The sequence below is a fragment of the Haliaeetus leucocephalus genome, unplaced genomic scaffold (assembly GCF_000737465.1).
Source record: "Haliaeetus leucocephalus isolate CR32 unplaced genomic scaffold, Haliaeetus_leucocephalus-4.0 Scaffold176, whole genome shotgun sequence".
Taxonomy (NCBI): domain Eukaryota; kingdom Metazoa; phylum Chordata; class Aves; order Accipitriformes; family Accipitridae; genus Haliaeetus; species Haliaeetus leucocephalus.
In genome coordinates this window covers 335,818-352,219 of record NW_010972612.1, presented here as the reverse complement: position 1 = coordinate 352,219, position 16,402 = coordinate 335,818, and the positions used below count along the sequence as shown (strand labels likewise).

At 41.4% G+C, this 16,402-nt stretch overlaps 1 protein-coding gene across 1 annotated transcript in view; it reads left to right on the top strand.

Moving 5' to 3' along the window:
* UNC13B (unc-13 homolog B (C. elegans)) overlaps positions 1 to 16,402 on the top strand; it is a 193,512-nt gene that overhangs the window by 26,845 nt on the left and 150,265 nt on the right. Inside the window, exon 8 of the mRNA XM_010564211.1 lies at positions 14,956 to 15,178. Within this exon, the coding sequence (XP_010562513.1) occupies positions 14,956 to 15,178 (223 nt within the window). The remainder of the gene's footprint in view (positions 1 to 14,955; positions 15,179 to 16,402) is intronic.

Here is a 16,402-nt window from a genome sequence, read left to right as displayed (position 1 = left end):
ACTATTTCGGATACAGGCCCGGATGCCGTTGGCCTTCTTGGCCACCTGGGCACACGCTGGCTCATGTTCAGCCGGCTGTCCACCAGCACCCCCAGGTCTTTTTCTGCCGGGCAGCTTTCCAGCCACTCTTCCCCAAGCCTGTAGCGCTGCACGGGGTTGCCATGACCCAAGTGTAGGACCCGGCACTTGGCCTTGTTCAACCTCATACAATTGGCCTCGGCCCATCGATCCAGCCTGTCCAGATCCCTCTGTAGAGCCTCCCTACCCTCGAGCAGATCGACCCTGCCTCCCAACTTGGTGTCATCTGCAAACTTGCTGAGGGTGCACTCGATCCCCTCATCCAAATGATCAATAAAGAGATTAAACAGAACGGGGCCCAACACTGAGCCCTGAGGAACACCACTTGTGACCCACCGCCAACTGGATTTCACCCCATTCACCACAACCCTCTGGGCTCGTCCATCCGGCCGGTTTTTCACCCAGCGAAGAGTACACTTGTCCAAGCCATGAGACGCCAGCTTCTCAAGGAGTATGCCATGAGAGACAGTGTCAGAGGCCTTGCTGAAGTCAAGGAAGATAACATCCACAGCCTTTCCCTCATCCACTAGGCGGGTCAGCTGGTCATAGAAGGAGATCTGGTTGGTCAAGCAGGACCTGCCTTTCGTAAACCCATGCTGCCTGGGCCTGATCCCCTGCTTTTCCTGGACTTGCCATGTGAGTGCTCTCAAAACAAACTGTTCCATAATCTTCCCCAGTACCGAGGTCGGGCTGACAGGCCTGTAGTTCCCCGGATCCTCCCTCCAACCCTTCTTGTAAATGGGCGTCACGTTGGCAAGCCTCCAGTCCTCTGGGATCTCCCCTGTTGACCAGCATTGCTGATAGATGATGGAGAGTGGCTTGGCAAGGACCTCTGCCAGTTCCCTAAGTACTCTTGGGTGGATCCCATCAGGTCCCATAGATTTGTGCGTGTCCAGATAGCGTAGTAGGTCACTATTTCCTCCTGGATTAAGGAGGGTATGTTCTGCTCTTCATCTTTACCTTCCAGCTCAAGGGGTGGAGTACCCTGAGGGTAACTGGTGTCCCTGTTAAAGACTGAGGCAAAGAAGGCATTAAGTACCTTGGCCTTTTCCTCATCACTGGTTGCTACGTTCCTTTCTGTATCCATTAAAGGATAGATTTCTCCTTGGGATTCTTTTTACTGTTAACATATTTGTAAAAACATTTTTTGTTGTCCCTTACAATAGTGGGCAGATTTAGTTCTAGCTGAGCTTTTGCCTTTCTAATTTTCTCTCTGTATGATCTAACAAGATCCCTGTACTCCTCCCAAGTTGCCCACCCTTTCTTCCAGAGATGATAAACTCTCCTTTTTTTCTTGACTCCTAGCAAAAGCTCCCCGTTCAGCCAGGCCGGTCATCTTCCTCTGCGGTTTGACTTGTGGCACATGGGAATAGCCTGGTCCTTAGCCATTAAGATTTCCTTCTTAAAGAATGTCCATCCCTCCTGGACCCCTTTGCCCTTCAGGACTGTCTCCCAAGGGACTCTCTCAACCAGGGTCCTGAACAGGCCAAAGTTTGCCCTCCGGAAGTCCATAGTGGTGGTTTTGCTGACCACCTTCCTTGCCTCACCAAGAATTGAAAATTCTATCATTTCATGGTCACTAAGCCCAAGACGGCCTCCGACCATCACAGCTCCCACCAGTCCTTCCCTGTTCGTAAACAATAGATCTAGCGAGGCTCCTCCCCTGGTTGGCTCCCCTACGAGCTGGGTCAAGAAGTTCTCTTCCACACACTCCAGGAATGCTATATGTCCACTATGCTACATGTGTATAGATTCTTGCTGGTTTTTTTCTCGTTACCAGCCTGCTTCTGCACTTAGAAACAACAGAGGTCAGCAGCTACCCACGGCATCTCTGGACCAGGCCAGTTTGGGAAGAGTAAGAAGGAAGAGGTCAATGATTATTTTACCCTTCTTAAGGGTACGTGACACTAAAGATCTTGCTGCAGGCATTGAAAAGCTGTGCTCTAGTAAGAGTAGAACTACTGGGCACAGTACAAACAGTAAGCCTTACAGCAGTCCTCAGAAAATGTTCAATGTAAGTGTAATTCAAAACAGTACACATGAATGACTTTTTTTTTTTTTTAATTAAGCTAGGCAGAGGCAAAACTACTCTTGTCTGTACAAGTGAAACCATTGTATGAGCTGTTCTGTGGTAGTTTGCTGACAGGTTGGGAAAGTGAGTTTCTTAGCCTCTCTGCTTCTGGGTGACTGGCAGCTCCTGTTCCTCTTTGTTTAACATGAATCCCATCTGGGAGACTTTTTTCTTGTGGTTCTGCAGTACTCACTGCCTGGGCTGGCTGAAGGCACAATAGGCCTGCTTGAAGGAATGCAGATTCAAGGTCTTGCTCTAAAATGTCTGCCTGCCTTTTTAGGATAAATCTGCTACTTCAGGACTGGATATGTCTAAGGAAAAGTACTCAGCAAATGGAAATTAAAAAAAAAACAACAACTGGCTATATTAGAAGATTATACAGTAACAAATTTTGACTTACTGTTAAACTATAGAAGAGACCAGATCTGTGGCTTTGCTGCTGATCCTCTAAATGTACTTTGTTAGTTGTTGTTTCCCTAGAGTACGTGCTGTATTCTGAAAGGTGTTGACAAGCAAATAAAGCTTTGACTTTTAAATAAGCCCCAAACCTAAAGCTCTTCCTGAAATGCTGAACACTGCTAATACTGACATGTTTCTCTATAAGCAGTGATCAAAAAAAGTAAATGCTTGGTTAATCACCCTAGGTTTCATGATTTCTGTTCTTCATGAATGCTGCTTTTTTTCTCTGCTGGGGATTTTTTTAAGGCCTCTGAAACCATATTAGTCATCCTTTAATGTCATAGCAATAATAGAAAATTAATTTGAATTTTGTTACCACAGTGGAATATAACCTTTTTAAAAATTAGATCATAGATTTTAAACTGGTAGAAAAATTATTGTTCAACTTTATACACTAGCTATAAAATATGTGTCCTTGAGCAATGAGGCTTGTACTGAAAGTCCAAGACTGAAAATCAGGAGGAAAAAAGGCACAAATCTCTTAGCTGCTGTACAAGATTATATTCCTCTTTGCTATAATGCATGTAGGTAATGTTACGTGCTCCACTATAGTCCAAAATTGTATCTCATAAGGAGTATATAAAAACTTTTGTTGGTTCTTGTGTTTACATCTCTTAGCCAAATAGTCAGTGTGACTTGGTAGCCCAGAAATTTGTAAGACAAGACAGCTGTGTTAGGTATGAGTGCAGTGATAGAAATGTTACAGTTTTTCCATTGTAGATAAAATTAAGTGGCACTCTGCCCAATTCCTTTTACTATAGTTATTAATGAGTTGCACGAGCTTGTAATAATTTAGTGGATACTCAGTGATCTGATGGTGATCCAAGCCCTGCTTTAATTCTCAGCTCTCAGTCTGATTTTGTTTAGCCATAGCAGAGGTGGCCAGGAGGGCCATTTCACTTAGGGAAGCAAAATACTCCAAAATTTCAGCATAAGCTGAATGCTTAACTAGAGTAAAATGTGGTGAAAAAGAGGGAGTAGTGAACAAGGAGAGTACTCCAGCGTTGTACTCTGGTGCCTGTCTTTGTCTCTGTCAGCTCCTTCTAGCTCATTTCCCTTCTGTGCTTTCCCATCTCCTTTTGTGCAGAGGTCTTAGCCCTCATCTGTGATGTTCCAAAACTGAACTGGAGATGGTGGTACTTGATACAAAACCTTCTTGATCATCCTGCTTACTGAAAACTTGATTTCATTCTAAAAAGCTGTTCAAAGTTTGTTTTGTATTTTAGAAGCTTATTCCACTAAAATACTGCATGTTTGATTTTGGGAAGTACATTGAATACTGGAAGAGTGTACATTTTTATGGAATCTGAGATCTGTGTGCCCTGTGTTGATGGTCTTAGCCAGGGCAAAGTGAAGTTTATTAAACCTAGAAGAAAGAACTGACCAGAACCTTCCCAGCTCTGTTTGCATTCTATAAACAGTACTTTATCAGCACCAAATATAGTGTAATTTCCTGAGCTCAGTTTACTTTTATAAACTTGTTTAGATGCTCTCTGTCTTCTTAGCATGGGATATAACAGGAGGATTAAATAATTGATCAGCATGACTGTAAGCAGTGGCCAGCAGTAAATTATAATATTCTGATAGGGATAGTACATCCCAGCCACTCTCAGAGACTTGTAAGCAGAAATGAAACAAAATGGCACGCAAGCAATCAAATTAGACTGCATTAAAAACTTGGAATATTCTGCTTTTCTACAGTGTCCCTGCTGATCCAGGCTTGACAGTGTGAAGTGGGGAGGAGGAGTTCCTCCCTGAATAGTTGCATAATTGAGACACAGAACGAGCATCTGTTATGTTCAGCTAACTGTGGGAACTTAAATGTGTTAACGACAAGAATGTTGTAGCTTCCAAGGCACCAGGCTGCTGGCATCACTTAGTCCTTAATTGGAGGTTTATGTGAAACCTCATTTTTTGAGTACTGAAACTTATGAATACACAATAATGTGATAACCAAGACACATACTGTTGGTATTTAAGAGCACACAGAGTAACTAGTCTGACTTGTCTGTATCATCTATTCCAGTGTTAATGTATGTTGTTGTTGTACGTTTGTAGAATTACAACTCTCCGTTTTCTATCTGTGTGGACCTCTTGGTGTTTTCTGTTCAAGTTTGTACAGGCTTAAATTTGTTCCCAAAGGTGATCTGGAAGGGATTTTTTTCTTACAAATTGAGGTTATGCATATTATTTTCGTGAAGCAGAAAAACAACTTGAAAAGGCTAAAAAGAAATTCTGTTTTCATTAACCTTCAAAATATCAAGACTGTCAGCCCAGGTCTTCTGTGATGATGCTGAAGGACCGAGATATATACTGTTAGCTCCTGAATCTTAAATGAAGCAGCATATGTGTTGAATCTTTAATAAATTCGTCTTTTATCCAAAATGTTAGATGCTGAAGTGAAGTGGGTGTTAGTAAAAACAAACAAAAGTGGAGTTTTGAGATTCTGGCTGAAAATCCCTTACTCTCTGTTATTGCATCTCTTTCTGTTTGCTCCTGCAGTATTGCTTTCCCAGTTAGTCTCTAGTTGTAGCGTGCCCTGGTTAGCCAAGACCCAACTTCTCAATGTGAGAAAACTTGCAGGTTAAGAAACTGGTGTCTAAAGGCGCAGGTGTCTTCTCCCCACCTTGCCCTGCTTGGCATCGACGGCTATTTGTCTTAGGCATGGAGATAATAGTCTCTAATCTGCTTTTGAAAGTTTGTGGGGTTTTCATGTTGTTCATGAGGAACTTGGTAGCAGTGAGGTGGACAGTTAAGCAGCTGGCTCAGTGGTATCACTGTCAGTTTGAAGACTCTTGTCTATGGGAGGTGGTAATGTTCTCCAAGGATGGACCTTGCATCTGTGAGGCTTGTTTTTAGCACTTGGGGTTTTCTCCTTGTTGCGGTTTGAAACTGTGAGTAGTGTCGTGCCAACCATCAGACCATTTGCTGTCAAGGAAACAAGGGCTAGGAACAGTCTGAGGTGGTTTCAGGGGTCAGGCTTTCTGTTTCCCCTTAGAAAGCCACACATTCCCCTTGTGCAAATTACAGTGGTTTGTGCTGAGGTTTGTGCAGAGGCTGTCAGTCTGGGAGTTTTATCTTTGTGAAAAGGTGCAGGACAGGTAAGCTACATTCCCTCTGTGGTTTTTCTGATGTGCATACTGGTTTTGGAAATTTGTAGTATCTTCTGATATTTCTTTCCCAGTTGCTTTGGGATGTTACATGTGCATTCATTTGTGAATGACACAGGTTTAACTAGGAGGTAGTCTGAATGCAATAATGTTGTGTCACTACAGAGTTTTTATGGATCTTTAATAATAATCCAGGCTGCAGATGCCTGAATGTTGGCTTCCTTTGCCTCTTACTGTTTATCTGAGATAGGAACCTTTTGATGGAAGGAGGTGCTGAGTTTGCTATCCCATCTGTTAGTGGCTTGAGATTTTCAGGAATGAAATACACAAAAGCTATTGTTTGACTTACACATTAATAGGAAATTGTCTTTTCTAAAACATGAACTATTTATTACAGCAAATTAAAGCTCAGTGCAGAGTTTTGTCAACTTCTTGCTCTTTTTCCTCAGCCCTCTCCTCATGTCCCTCTCTGATGCTCTTGCTCTCCCTGCCTCTCTTTTCTGTACTCTTTCTTCTTCTTGTCTCCCCTTCTCATCAATCTTTGCCACATATTTTTTACTTCTGTTTTCTTTGCCAGCTTGGTTGTGTGTTCCTCTTTCTCCTCTCCTTTTCCCCTGACAAACACTCAGGCCTCTGTCAAAGCTGATCATTAGGTGATCTGTGGATTTTTGTTGTCATAAAAAAATAAGCCTGAGATGATAGCCCTGTGGTCAGGGTCATGTAAACACTGTCTGGTGGATCCTGGCAGGCTTCTGATTCATCTGGGTACATCTTCATCTTGCCAGTATGGCTGGCTCAGATGAATTGTCCAAGTGGTGGCTTGTCACACTTGCTGCTGTAGACCAGAGAAGCAGCATTTGTCATGTCTCAGACTGTAGTCTGCTGGTGCTCGACTCTATGGACTTCAGTGTTTCTCACTTGTTAAGTTTTGTGAACAAGAAAAAAGTTTTTATTTGTTATTCCTGTAGACAGGAGAGGAATAACCCTTTTATACTCCATGGAAACTGCATGTATTGAGCACTATACCAGTTTAATATGGGGTTCTTTCTAAATCAACCTGGTAAAAAGTATCATTGAATTTGTTGCATGCACATACTTGGTCAGAGCTGCTTTGTTTACTGACCAAAGCAAACATATATGTGTTTTTCGTTTGTTTTTTTTTCTCTAACTGCTCGTTTAGGAGTCAGAAGGGAATGACCTACCTTTGAAGGTCTACTAGATAACAGAAGTGCCACTTAAACGTGAGCTATGGCTGTGCCTGTGCAAAGCACTACACTTGTGTGCGAGAGCCTAGAAGAGTCCAGGGACCCTGAAGTGCTGAGGTGTATCTGAGGAACTGCATTGTTTTGTAAACCCTTTATGTTTGAGAAGAAAGGAGCAACCTTGTTGTAGCTCTGATGCACTATTATTTCCCAGATAGGGAGAGAGGATTAAACCCTAATTTTCTTGGGGTAGTCCACATCTGTGCCTATTTTTTTTCCTGCCCATCTTTTCTTCCCCCATAGAATTGAAACGGCGACAGAGCCCCTGTGTAATATATGTGTGTAAGCACTAAACCCTTGGGAAGCCAAAATTACTCACCAGGACCAGTTACTGTTTATTTAAGTACTGGTCTGGTGGTGATTTTTTAGGACAAAGATTTTTTTTTTTCAGAACTTTTTTTTGCAATTTTAGCTAAAAGCAAGAACTAGCCCATTCTAACTTTGTGAATCTTGTTAATGAGGGCAGGGAGTGGAATTTTGTTGAATCGTCTGAGCTATCTCCCTCCTGGAAATGTGTGCCTGGCTGGTAGCTAGAGATGAAGCTGGTAGCCAGGACAGAAAGCTCTCACTTCTTCTCTGCCTGCATGTGAAGGATTTTTTTATCGCCTGCTGCACTTATGCATCAACACTCCTGTAAACTTCACTTTTTAAAGCATTTTTGACACAGCATCTTATAGAAGTGCTGGTTCTGAAGCTCTTCTTGGAGTTGCAAGTTGTGTGCATGCTTCCAAGGTGCTTTGAGGATTGTATGTAGTAGTTTGTTGCCTCCATCATACTGAGTATGACCTTGGGTTGATAACATGGATATTGGTAAATAATAACTTGGCTGTCTTACCAACTTGCAGTTTAGCTTCAGCATGAATTTGTTGTCACCTTTAATTTTAACATGGAGAGATTTGCTTACTGTTGTAGAATTAATTTGACTATTTGCATCCTTAGGATGCAGTGAGACCTCTTAAGTTTTTTACCAGTGTGTATATCTAGCTAAGAAAGTACTCCTCACTTAATGCTAGTTTACATGCACACAGATAGTTTTTCATGCTATTTCATGGTGCTATCACTGCTGGGTTAACTTTGTTCTGGAAAGGGGCAGAAGTGGAAACATGAAGCAACTTTTGCCACTTGACTTACACAGTTTAGCCTAGATACTGCTCTTAACTGGACTCTGGTTTCTGGGTCATTCTGTAATCCTGATAACATGTGTATTAGGAAATAACAGTGTTTAACTGCTCTTGCTAAGTGGTGTGTTGATAACTATTTTGTCTACTTGTGTTAATAAATGCATGATTGCTTAATAATTCCTAGAGTTTATAGTGATCTTAATCTTCAGAATGTCTTATAAACAAACTGGGCAGTGAAGAGTAAGCCCCAAAAGAAATTTAATGTTGTATTTATAAAGAAAAAAGTCTCTTACATTTTCAAGCTCGCAATCTGCAAGGCATTTTAAATACGTGAAAAGTATGCTTGTGGTTTGTTTTTCTAAGCTTTCTTTTCCCATTCCTATTCTTTCCTGCCATTTGTGTTACATGCAGGCAACTGGAGTTATTTCGGATGGGGAGAGCAGCTGAGTACGTAACAGTTTGATTTCTTGCAAGTTTTCTGATCCTATAGTGATGCAGCATGCTCCAGTACGAGGAAGGTGGAAATATTCATGCATATAGAAAATCCGTTCCATTGTATTTTCTTTTACTTTCACTGAATCCTCATATTTGTGTGGATGGCTGGCTGTTCATTTTTTCACTGTTTAGCTTTGTTTTGGCCATATTTTAAATTACTTGCTTGTGCCTTCTACTGGAATTTGAGGATAAGATGGCAGAATTGGACTATTATTCTTTTCCTGTAAAGGTGATTCTGGTTTTCAGCTTGTATACATCTTTTGTGTTGGTCTTCATAGCCACGTAAGTCCAAATCAATGTTTGGAGTAACTGAAAAGCACAAGGGAATCTGTAGTGATTGTTTTACTAAGATGCAAAGATATGCTGGACATGATCACAGAAATTCTAAATACTACAAATAGGAGCAAATCTGAGAGCAGAAATGGCTGGTGCACACCAGTGTGACAGAAGGATTGTAGGTATTGTGGCATATTCAAGCTCAGTGAGACAGTATCATGACAAAAGTAGTAGGGCTTTGCTTTAACTAGTGCTTACCAGCCTTTGAAAGATAAAACTCATATACCACAGCTGTCTGTGATCTGCAGAGCTAATGCTTGCACCTGAAGACTGGTGTGATAACTTTTGCAGAGGCCGCGAGGTTTTTGTTAATTTTTCCAGAAAATGTGCATGAAGCTTCTTCACTTTCTGGAAGTCCTACAAGTTCCAACAAGCAAGGCTTCTGCTCAAGGTACAGTGCATGGCTTCTACTGCCCATAGGACCTGCAAAGATAGGTCCATCAGTCTTAAAACGAAGGTGTCAGTTCCCTGTGTCAAAACCAAGAGTGAGGGTGTTGCTGAGGGGAGCATGCAAAGAAAAATCACTGGCCGCTGCCAGCAGGGAGGAGATGCTTTTCTGGTTTTGACATATTGGAATTTGGAGAGGATACTCTTACTGCAGCCAAGTCACTTAATTCTAATGTCCAGCTAACGTTACAGTGTGTTTCACACATGGACCTGTTCTGCATTTTAGAAGTCTTCCACCAGTGACTTCCCAGTTTCTCTTCCCACAACATGTTTTGTCCTCCTTGTTTCTGCATTTTAGAAGTTTTTCACCAGTGACTACCCAGTTTCTCCTCCCACAACATGTTTTGTCCTCCTGTCTTTGATCAAACCATAAGTTCTTTGGGCATCAACAGTGTCAAGCAACTTCGTCATGCTGTCAGTGTTGGATGTCTTAATTGTTTGGTGTTATTCTCAGAAGTGTGATAGGATAACCGATAATTAATTAAACTTTTGTATACTACTGAAACAAAGATTAGTGTCCTAAATAGCCGCTTTTTATTCCCCAATTTTGTGTGTGTTTTGGAGGGAAATGGGGTGCTTAGGCATTGGTCAGTCACAGATTAGGAGGGTTGTGCAGAGGGTATTTCTCCCATTTATCTGGAGTGTTGGTGTGTTGTGGTTTTGTTCTAAAAGGTACTTGTATTCATAGAGCTTGCTCCTTCCCTCCCTCCCTCTACTTCATCCTTCCTGTGCTGCCCTCTTTGAAATCATGTTAGCATGCTTATAGGCATGCATGGGCCAGTGTTGATGATGTTTTCAAGTGAGCTCCATTAGCTTGATGATATAATGAAAAATATACTTCTAATTGTAAACTTAAAACAGCAACTGAGAAGAAAGCAGCAGAAACAGCATGTTGGTAGCTAGAAGACTTTGTCCTGGTGAGAGCTTCTTGCAAAAGGAGTGCTGTAGCCCAGAGCCTTGCTAGTTGGGTTGAGGGCGCTTTAGAAAATGGACATCTTGTGCTGCTGACCTGTTTTCGTTTTAGGAAATGGAAGGACTTAAAGAAGTAGGGTAGATGTTCAAGTCAGTCTTTGCACTTCAGACTGTCAGTCCAGTTCTTGACTGTTGAGTGTTTCAGCAGCAGAAAGTATTTTCAGGTGGGAAAGACAAGGTTATGAAAGCTCTTAAACTGAAGACTGAATATTGCTAACTTTTGTTAAAATTATGCAAATTTCTAATATATTTGTAAGTGGTGAGGGCAATAGGATGGATTAATGACCTGCAAAGTTACACTTAAATAATTTCTCAAAACCTATGAATTTTTGGCATGAAGAGTTATAGAAGAGCCTCAGAAAAATGCCCTCATGTCCTTTTGAGATTTTTTTTTCTTCCTTGTTACTTCAGTAGTCCTCTTTAAACTAGTATGCATTTTGATTGTAAGAGTCCAGAAAATGTATATGATTGTCAGAAGTGGCCAGTGGTTTGGTAGACGATGGAGTGTTGGTGTCTGAGACTTAGGGTATGAACTTGTTGGCAGCTATCGTGAAAAGCCATTTAAATGGATGAAGGGTGGGCTTGGTGTGGAGGTGGCAGAGGTCTCTTCCGGACTTGGACTGAACGTCATTCCTTCAGTTAATACACTTTCTTCTCTTCTACTGTTATAAAAATAGACAAAAGCTGTGAAAAGCTTGACGGCTTATTTTGGAGTAGTGGGGATTTTGGAATAAAGAAGCTTACATGAACCTCCTTCTTCCCAAATGCCTGAGTGTGCTGCACTTACTGCCTTTGTCCAAGTTTTTACTCAAGTTTGTGGAAGATAACTAAGCTTAGGGACTGGACCCCAGCTCCCAGTGACTGATGGCACATCACTGCTAGAAAAGCAGGAGGCAATTTCAACTGAATGCAACCTTTTGAGAGGAGCTCCTGCTGTGTATTGGGACCATAAACCAAGAAAAACACTTTGAAAGTTCATTCATTCAGCCACCTGTAATAATTTTGCTGTTAGCTTTCCTTCCTGTCTTGAAGCTTGATGTAAAGAAAGTTGCCAGAGGTTAAATGTGACTAATAGAGCTGGCATGACAGGACTGTGCAAAGTGGTTTTGAGGTCAGTATATTAAAGCTCTATGTGTTCTGTCCTGCAGCAGTGGTGTAATAACTTCTGGAGGTCGGAGTGGGGAGGAGTAACAGGGTTTCCAGGAGGCAGTTTGTTTCAGAGAAGCTATCTCCTTTCTTGATTTTCCCCACTTTTTGTAAAATCCTGCTGTGTGATGTGCCCATCCAATGGGTTTTCTTCTTATGCTGCCTATATGCATGAATATTCAATTATTAAACATGAACAGCATGCTTCTGCCCTGCTCCTTCAGCCTTACCCCCTGCTCTCTACGCAGTGGGTCCAGCGACAAAGAAACAGTTTTCATCCCTTGAGAGCTCTTTGGTATATGTGAAATTTCTCAAACTGGGATAAAACAATTACTGACTTTTTATGTTTATTGTTATGTATCTTGTAATTAATTAACCGATCTTCAGAGACTGAGGCTAAGCTACAGCTTTCCTTATGGGAGACTTGGTGTATCATCTGTTTGAAGAAGATAGTGTTTGAATTTATCACACCATGTGTGTTGTCAGGGATATTTTGCTGAAACATGGGCTGTAATGCCTGACCCCTCCTTTTGAAGGGATGCTGCATCCCCAAAGCTGCTTCTGCAAGTTCTTGTCAGTCTCTTGCATACACAAAATATAAGTGTCACATATGTTAATGAATGGGATCATCACCAGGTGCAGGCATTTCACAGTATGCTTTCTTGCAAAGGTAATGTGTGCTATAAGCCACATATGGGCCAGGTTTTGGTGCTTTTAATCAGGCTGAGCAAGGTCTTTATTGTGAACACTTCCATTAAATGAAGTGAGATTGCTCATAGGGTAGGTGCAATTCAGCATGAATAAGAGTTTCTGGAGTTGGCCTTTATTTATGAGTTAGTTGAGGATTTCTGCCTGGTATTAACATCTATGGATGCTGTAGGTGCATGGCGCATACATCAGAGAAACAATGTGTTCCTGCCTCATTGACATTTGTGGTAGCTGGAGCCTTGCATCCTTTAAACATGTCATCAGGAAGGCATTTTGTGTCATGACATCTAAGAGACTTCCTCATGTTAAACACCAGTAGGAACTGGGAGAAATTCTGGTGCTACCTTTTATAAACATGTATGCTGTAAATGTCTGATTAATGTGTAAGCTGATCAGCTATTTTTAGATGTTGCTTAGAGATGCTGTGGTTCATATGGGAAATCTTCATCTGATGGTGCAGAGGTGAGATGCAATGACTGGTTAACAAATCCAGGTAGTGCTTCTGCAACAGTCTGGTCAGGGAATTTGAAAATCTCTGAGCCCATCAGCTGGGCAGAGTCGCAGATGCAGAGAAGCTATGTCTTGCTTCCTTATAACCATAATTGTGTAAAACTTTGCACGCCTTGATATGAAGTTTAGCCTAGTATTAGTGAGTTACTGGATTCACTATTTTTTTTACCTGGATAATTGTACTACTGATTTGTATTTGTTATTATACTGTTGTGGTGAGATAAATCATTTATCCTTGAAGCTGTTGGTCTGGTGTCTTTTACCAGATTATGAACCTGTAACTTTGCTGGGCTGCCTTAAGTCCCTGCAAGTGCTTATAATGATTATGCAGCCACAGCTGGAAGAACTTCACATCATACCAGAGTTATTTAGGCTTTGTCTTAAATGAGAGTTACATCTGATGGGAAGAAGAAATAAGTTGAGCAGCAAAGTGAGGCATTGGAAAGCTCTTTGAAACAGTGTTTCTGCCCCAATAAAAGTAATTATCGTGCATGAGATGGTAATGGCTCTAGTGTTCAGCAATGACGTTGCTCAGCTGAGTAATAGCTCATTATCCTTCTGAGGATGGTGGCTGCCTTGTGATCTACAAATAGATCAGCCCTTGCTCCACAGAGTGGAGGTTTGGCGCTCCTCAGAGGGGTTTGGCACTTTGGCATATCGAATCATTTTTGTGTAGCACATCTTGAGTGTTTCTCCTAAGCACTGAACTGTAATAAAATTGATGGACATTGTACTTTTAATGAAGCCAAATAAAGCAGTGTATGATTGCTATTCATTTCTGCTCAATTGACTAGAGACTGACAAGAACTCTGCAGCATTTAAACTACTAAAAAACAGGAGGCGTAACTCCATTTTCGGTGTGGACAATCAAATTGAATTGATTGTACTTAAGAGAGTAGAGCCAGGAGTTTTCAAGTGGTTTGTATTTTGCAGACATATTTACTGCTGGGGTTGTTTTCTACTCTTCCATCCACTTTAGGGCACTGATATAATCTTACTCAGTTGGGGAGGAACTGAGAACAAATTTTACCCTCAATTAAAAAAAATGAAAATTGAATTGGAGGTGTGGGAGGTGCCAGTGGAAGAAAAAGGTGTTCCCTGATGCTGCATTTCAGCAATTAAATTCAGGGTCTTTTTAAGGATCTGGCATGAAAACAGCACTTTCACTTTATTGTTCAGCCTCCTGGTGAACGCCTGTGTAGGACACATACCATTGAACGACTTACCAAAGGGGGCTTTAATTTGATTGTCCTTTTTAGACAGGCTTTTGGTGGCGGTGAGAGTGAATAATGGCTGATCGTTATTTTCCTTCGTTTCAAGCATGTTAATGGTGCACTCCACTGCCTTATGGTGTGTGTATTTCACTTTAAGCTTGCAGAGATAACCTTGCACATTGCACAGCCAAACACAGCCATGCACCAATATTGTATTTTTCATACCTTTCCTCACTATAATTCTGCATTCTCTTTTCCTGAAGGGTTAGCGAGCAGAGTGTTTCTGCAGGGAGAGGGACTCACTGGAAAGGAGCTTTTTCCTTTGTGAAGGTTATCTTTTGTGTTGACTACTAAATTCAAGCTGATGTACCTTTGTGGGCTAAATGTAGCAATTTTTCTCCTCTAAGAAGTATGTAATTATTTATAAGGAGAGCTGCTCTTCCAGTTCTTCTGATTTTCTTACTCAGTGTTTTTCATTTGTTTATCTTAACTTAAACTAATACTTCTACAAAAAAAAGGGGGGAGGGGGCACTGAAAAAAAAGTATCCAGAACCCTAGAGTACTGGTTAAGGATGCTGAGAAGAAGAGAGAGCATTATAGTATAACAACTTAAAGGTTGAAAAGTTTCCAGGAAAGAGCTCCTTTCCATAAAGGAATGTTTTGGGGTTTTCTTTTCCAACATGTAAATGTTCATTTTGGCAGCAGCAAATAACCTGAAATTTTAAGTGTTGCAGTGGTTTTCTTTTTTTTTTTTTTTTTAAATAAAAATGTCTTAATCTGCTTATTAGGAATGACTAAAGAGAAATAAACTCCTATGATAGGAAGTGGGAAAGGAGGGTATGGAGGTGATCACTGGAATTCCTTGGTACATACTTGAGAGAACTGGAGGTTATAACCAGCTACCAGATGGAGATAGATCCATAGCAGAAACAGCAGTTTTTGTCATTCTTTAAAAACTAAATGGGCTTCACTGTCCCAGTAAGGCAAACTGAGAGAGCTGTGCCCCTAACTGCTTTTGTTTCTTAGCCTTTGAAGATGCTGACAGTGCTGTGGATGATCGAGATAGTGACTATCGCAGTGAGACAAGTAACAGCATTCCTCCTCCGTACCACACGACTGCGCAGCCCAATGCCTCTGTGCACCAGTTCCCTGTACCATCACGCCTGCAGCAGCAAGGGGTCTTGCGGGAATCTTGTGCTGACTCCCTACAAAATTATGATCTGGATTATCAGGAGCATGTGGCCATCAGGTGGGTGCTGTATTCTAGGTAGCTCTTCTTTTCCCATTGATTTTCCATAACAGATCCTGAAGGTGCCATGCTAGCAGAGGAGGGCAGCTCAAGGGCTCTGAAAGGCTTCTGATGGGAAGGTGTTACATGTTTTGTTAACACTGGGACTCTGCTGTGAACCAGGAAGAACCCATAAGGCTATGTGTTACACCAGGTCCAGCAGTTTAGTGAATTACCTTTTAAAGATGTGCTCAACTCTGAGGCCATTTATTCTTGGTTGCACTTTCACCTTACCTTTCGAAGGCCAGAGCACTGGGTAATCAGTTGTTCTGGTACCATTGCATGGGTGTGCCTCCCAAGCCAGCAAAACTCAGTCTAGCAGAATTATCCTATTAGGAGTTTCTTTCTTGGGGCAGATTTATTTCCTGTTTTGGATTAGCTCCTGTTCTTCTGTTAGCTCTGCCAAAACAGCATATTCAAGAAGAAAGTCTGTAACCAATTAGTTTTTTTTTTTCTGTTATCACGTAGCACTGTTGAATAGTATTTCTCTTTTGGTTTCCTTTGAGCTGTATGAAAGATAGTGTACTTGCTCTAAATTAACTTTTTCATCATAAATCAGTAGTTTCACAACTGCTTTTGTCTTCTTCAAGTATGAAGCTTTACAGTATTAACTTACTAGGATCAATGGCTGTGAACTAGAGCTGGTTGTGCTGGCAACTGTAGAAACTTTACAAAACCACTGTTCCAAATAAAGGATGAGTTAAGTGTAAGGGGAAGGCAGAAGAACTTGGATAGTGCTGGTCAGCTTGGTAAGTGTGGGTGTGTAGAACAGGTTATGCTGCTGCTTCTGCCTTTGGTGTGGAAGGAAGAGGCAGTTGCTTAAACACTGTCACAGTTAGAGGTGCAGCCTTATCCCCTTTTGTAAGAACATTCTTGTTTCCTGAAGCCTGAACCTGAATTCAGTTGTCCTCATGGGTGTATGACTGAGGTTTTTGCCTTATGGTCTTTAATGGTAAAAGCTGAAGTTTAATGGTAACATTTAATGTTGCTACTGTTACTGAGATTTCAAGCAGCAGAGGCAAATGTGCCAACAAAATGCATTTACTGCAGTGTGATATGTCATTCTTAGTGCTCTTTTCCTGGTCCATTAAATATCTTGTAGAAGCAAGTTATTCACTTTCCCGTGCTATTCTGTGCTGCTGGTTTGCAGTGGTAAAATTGCTAAAGATCTTACAGAGAGTCTCG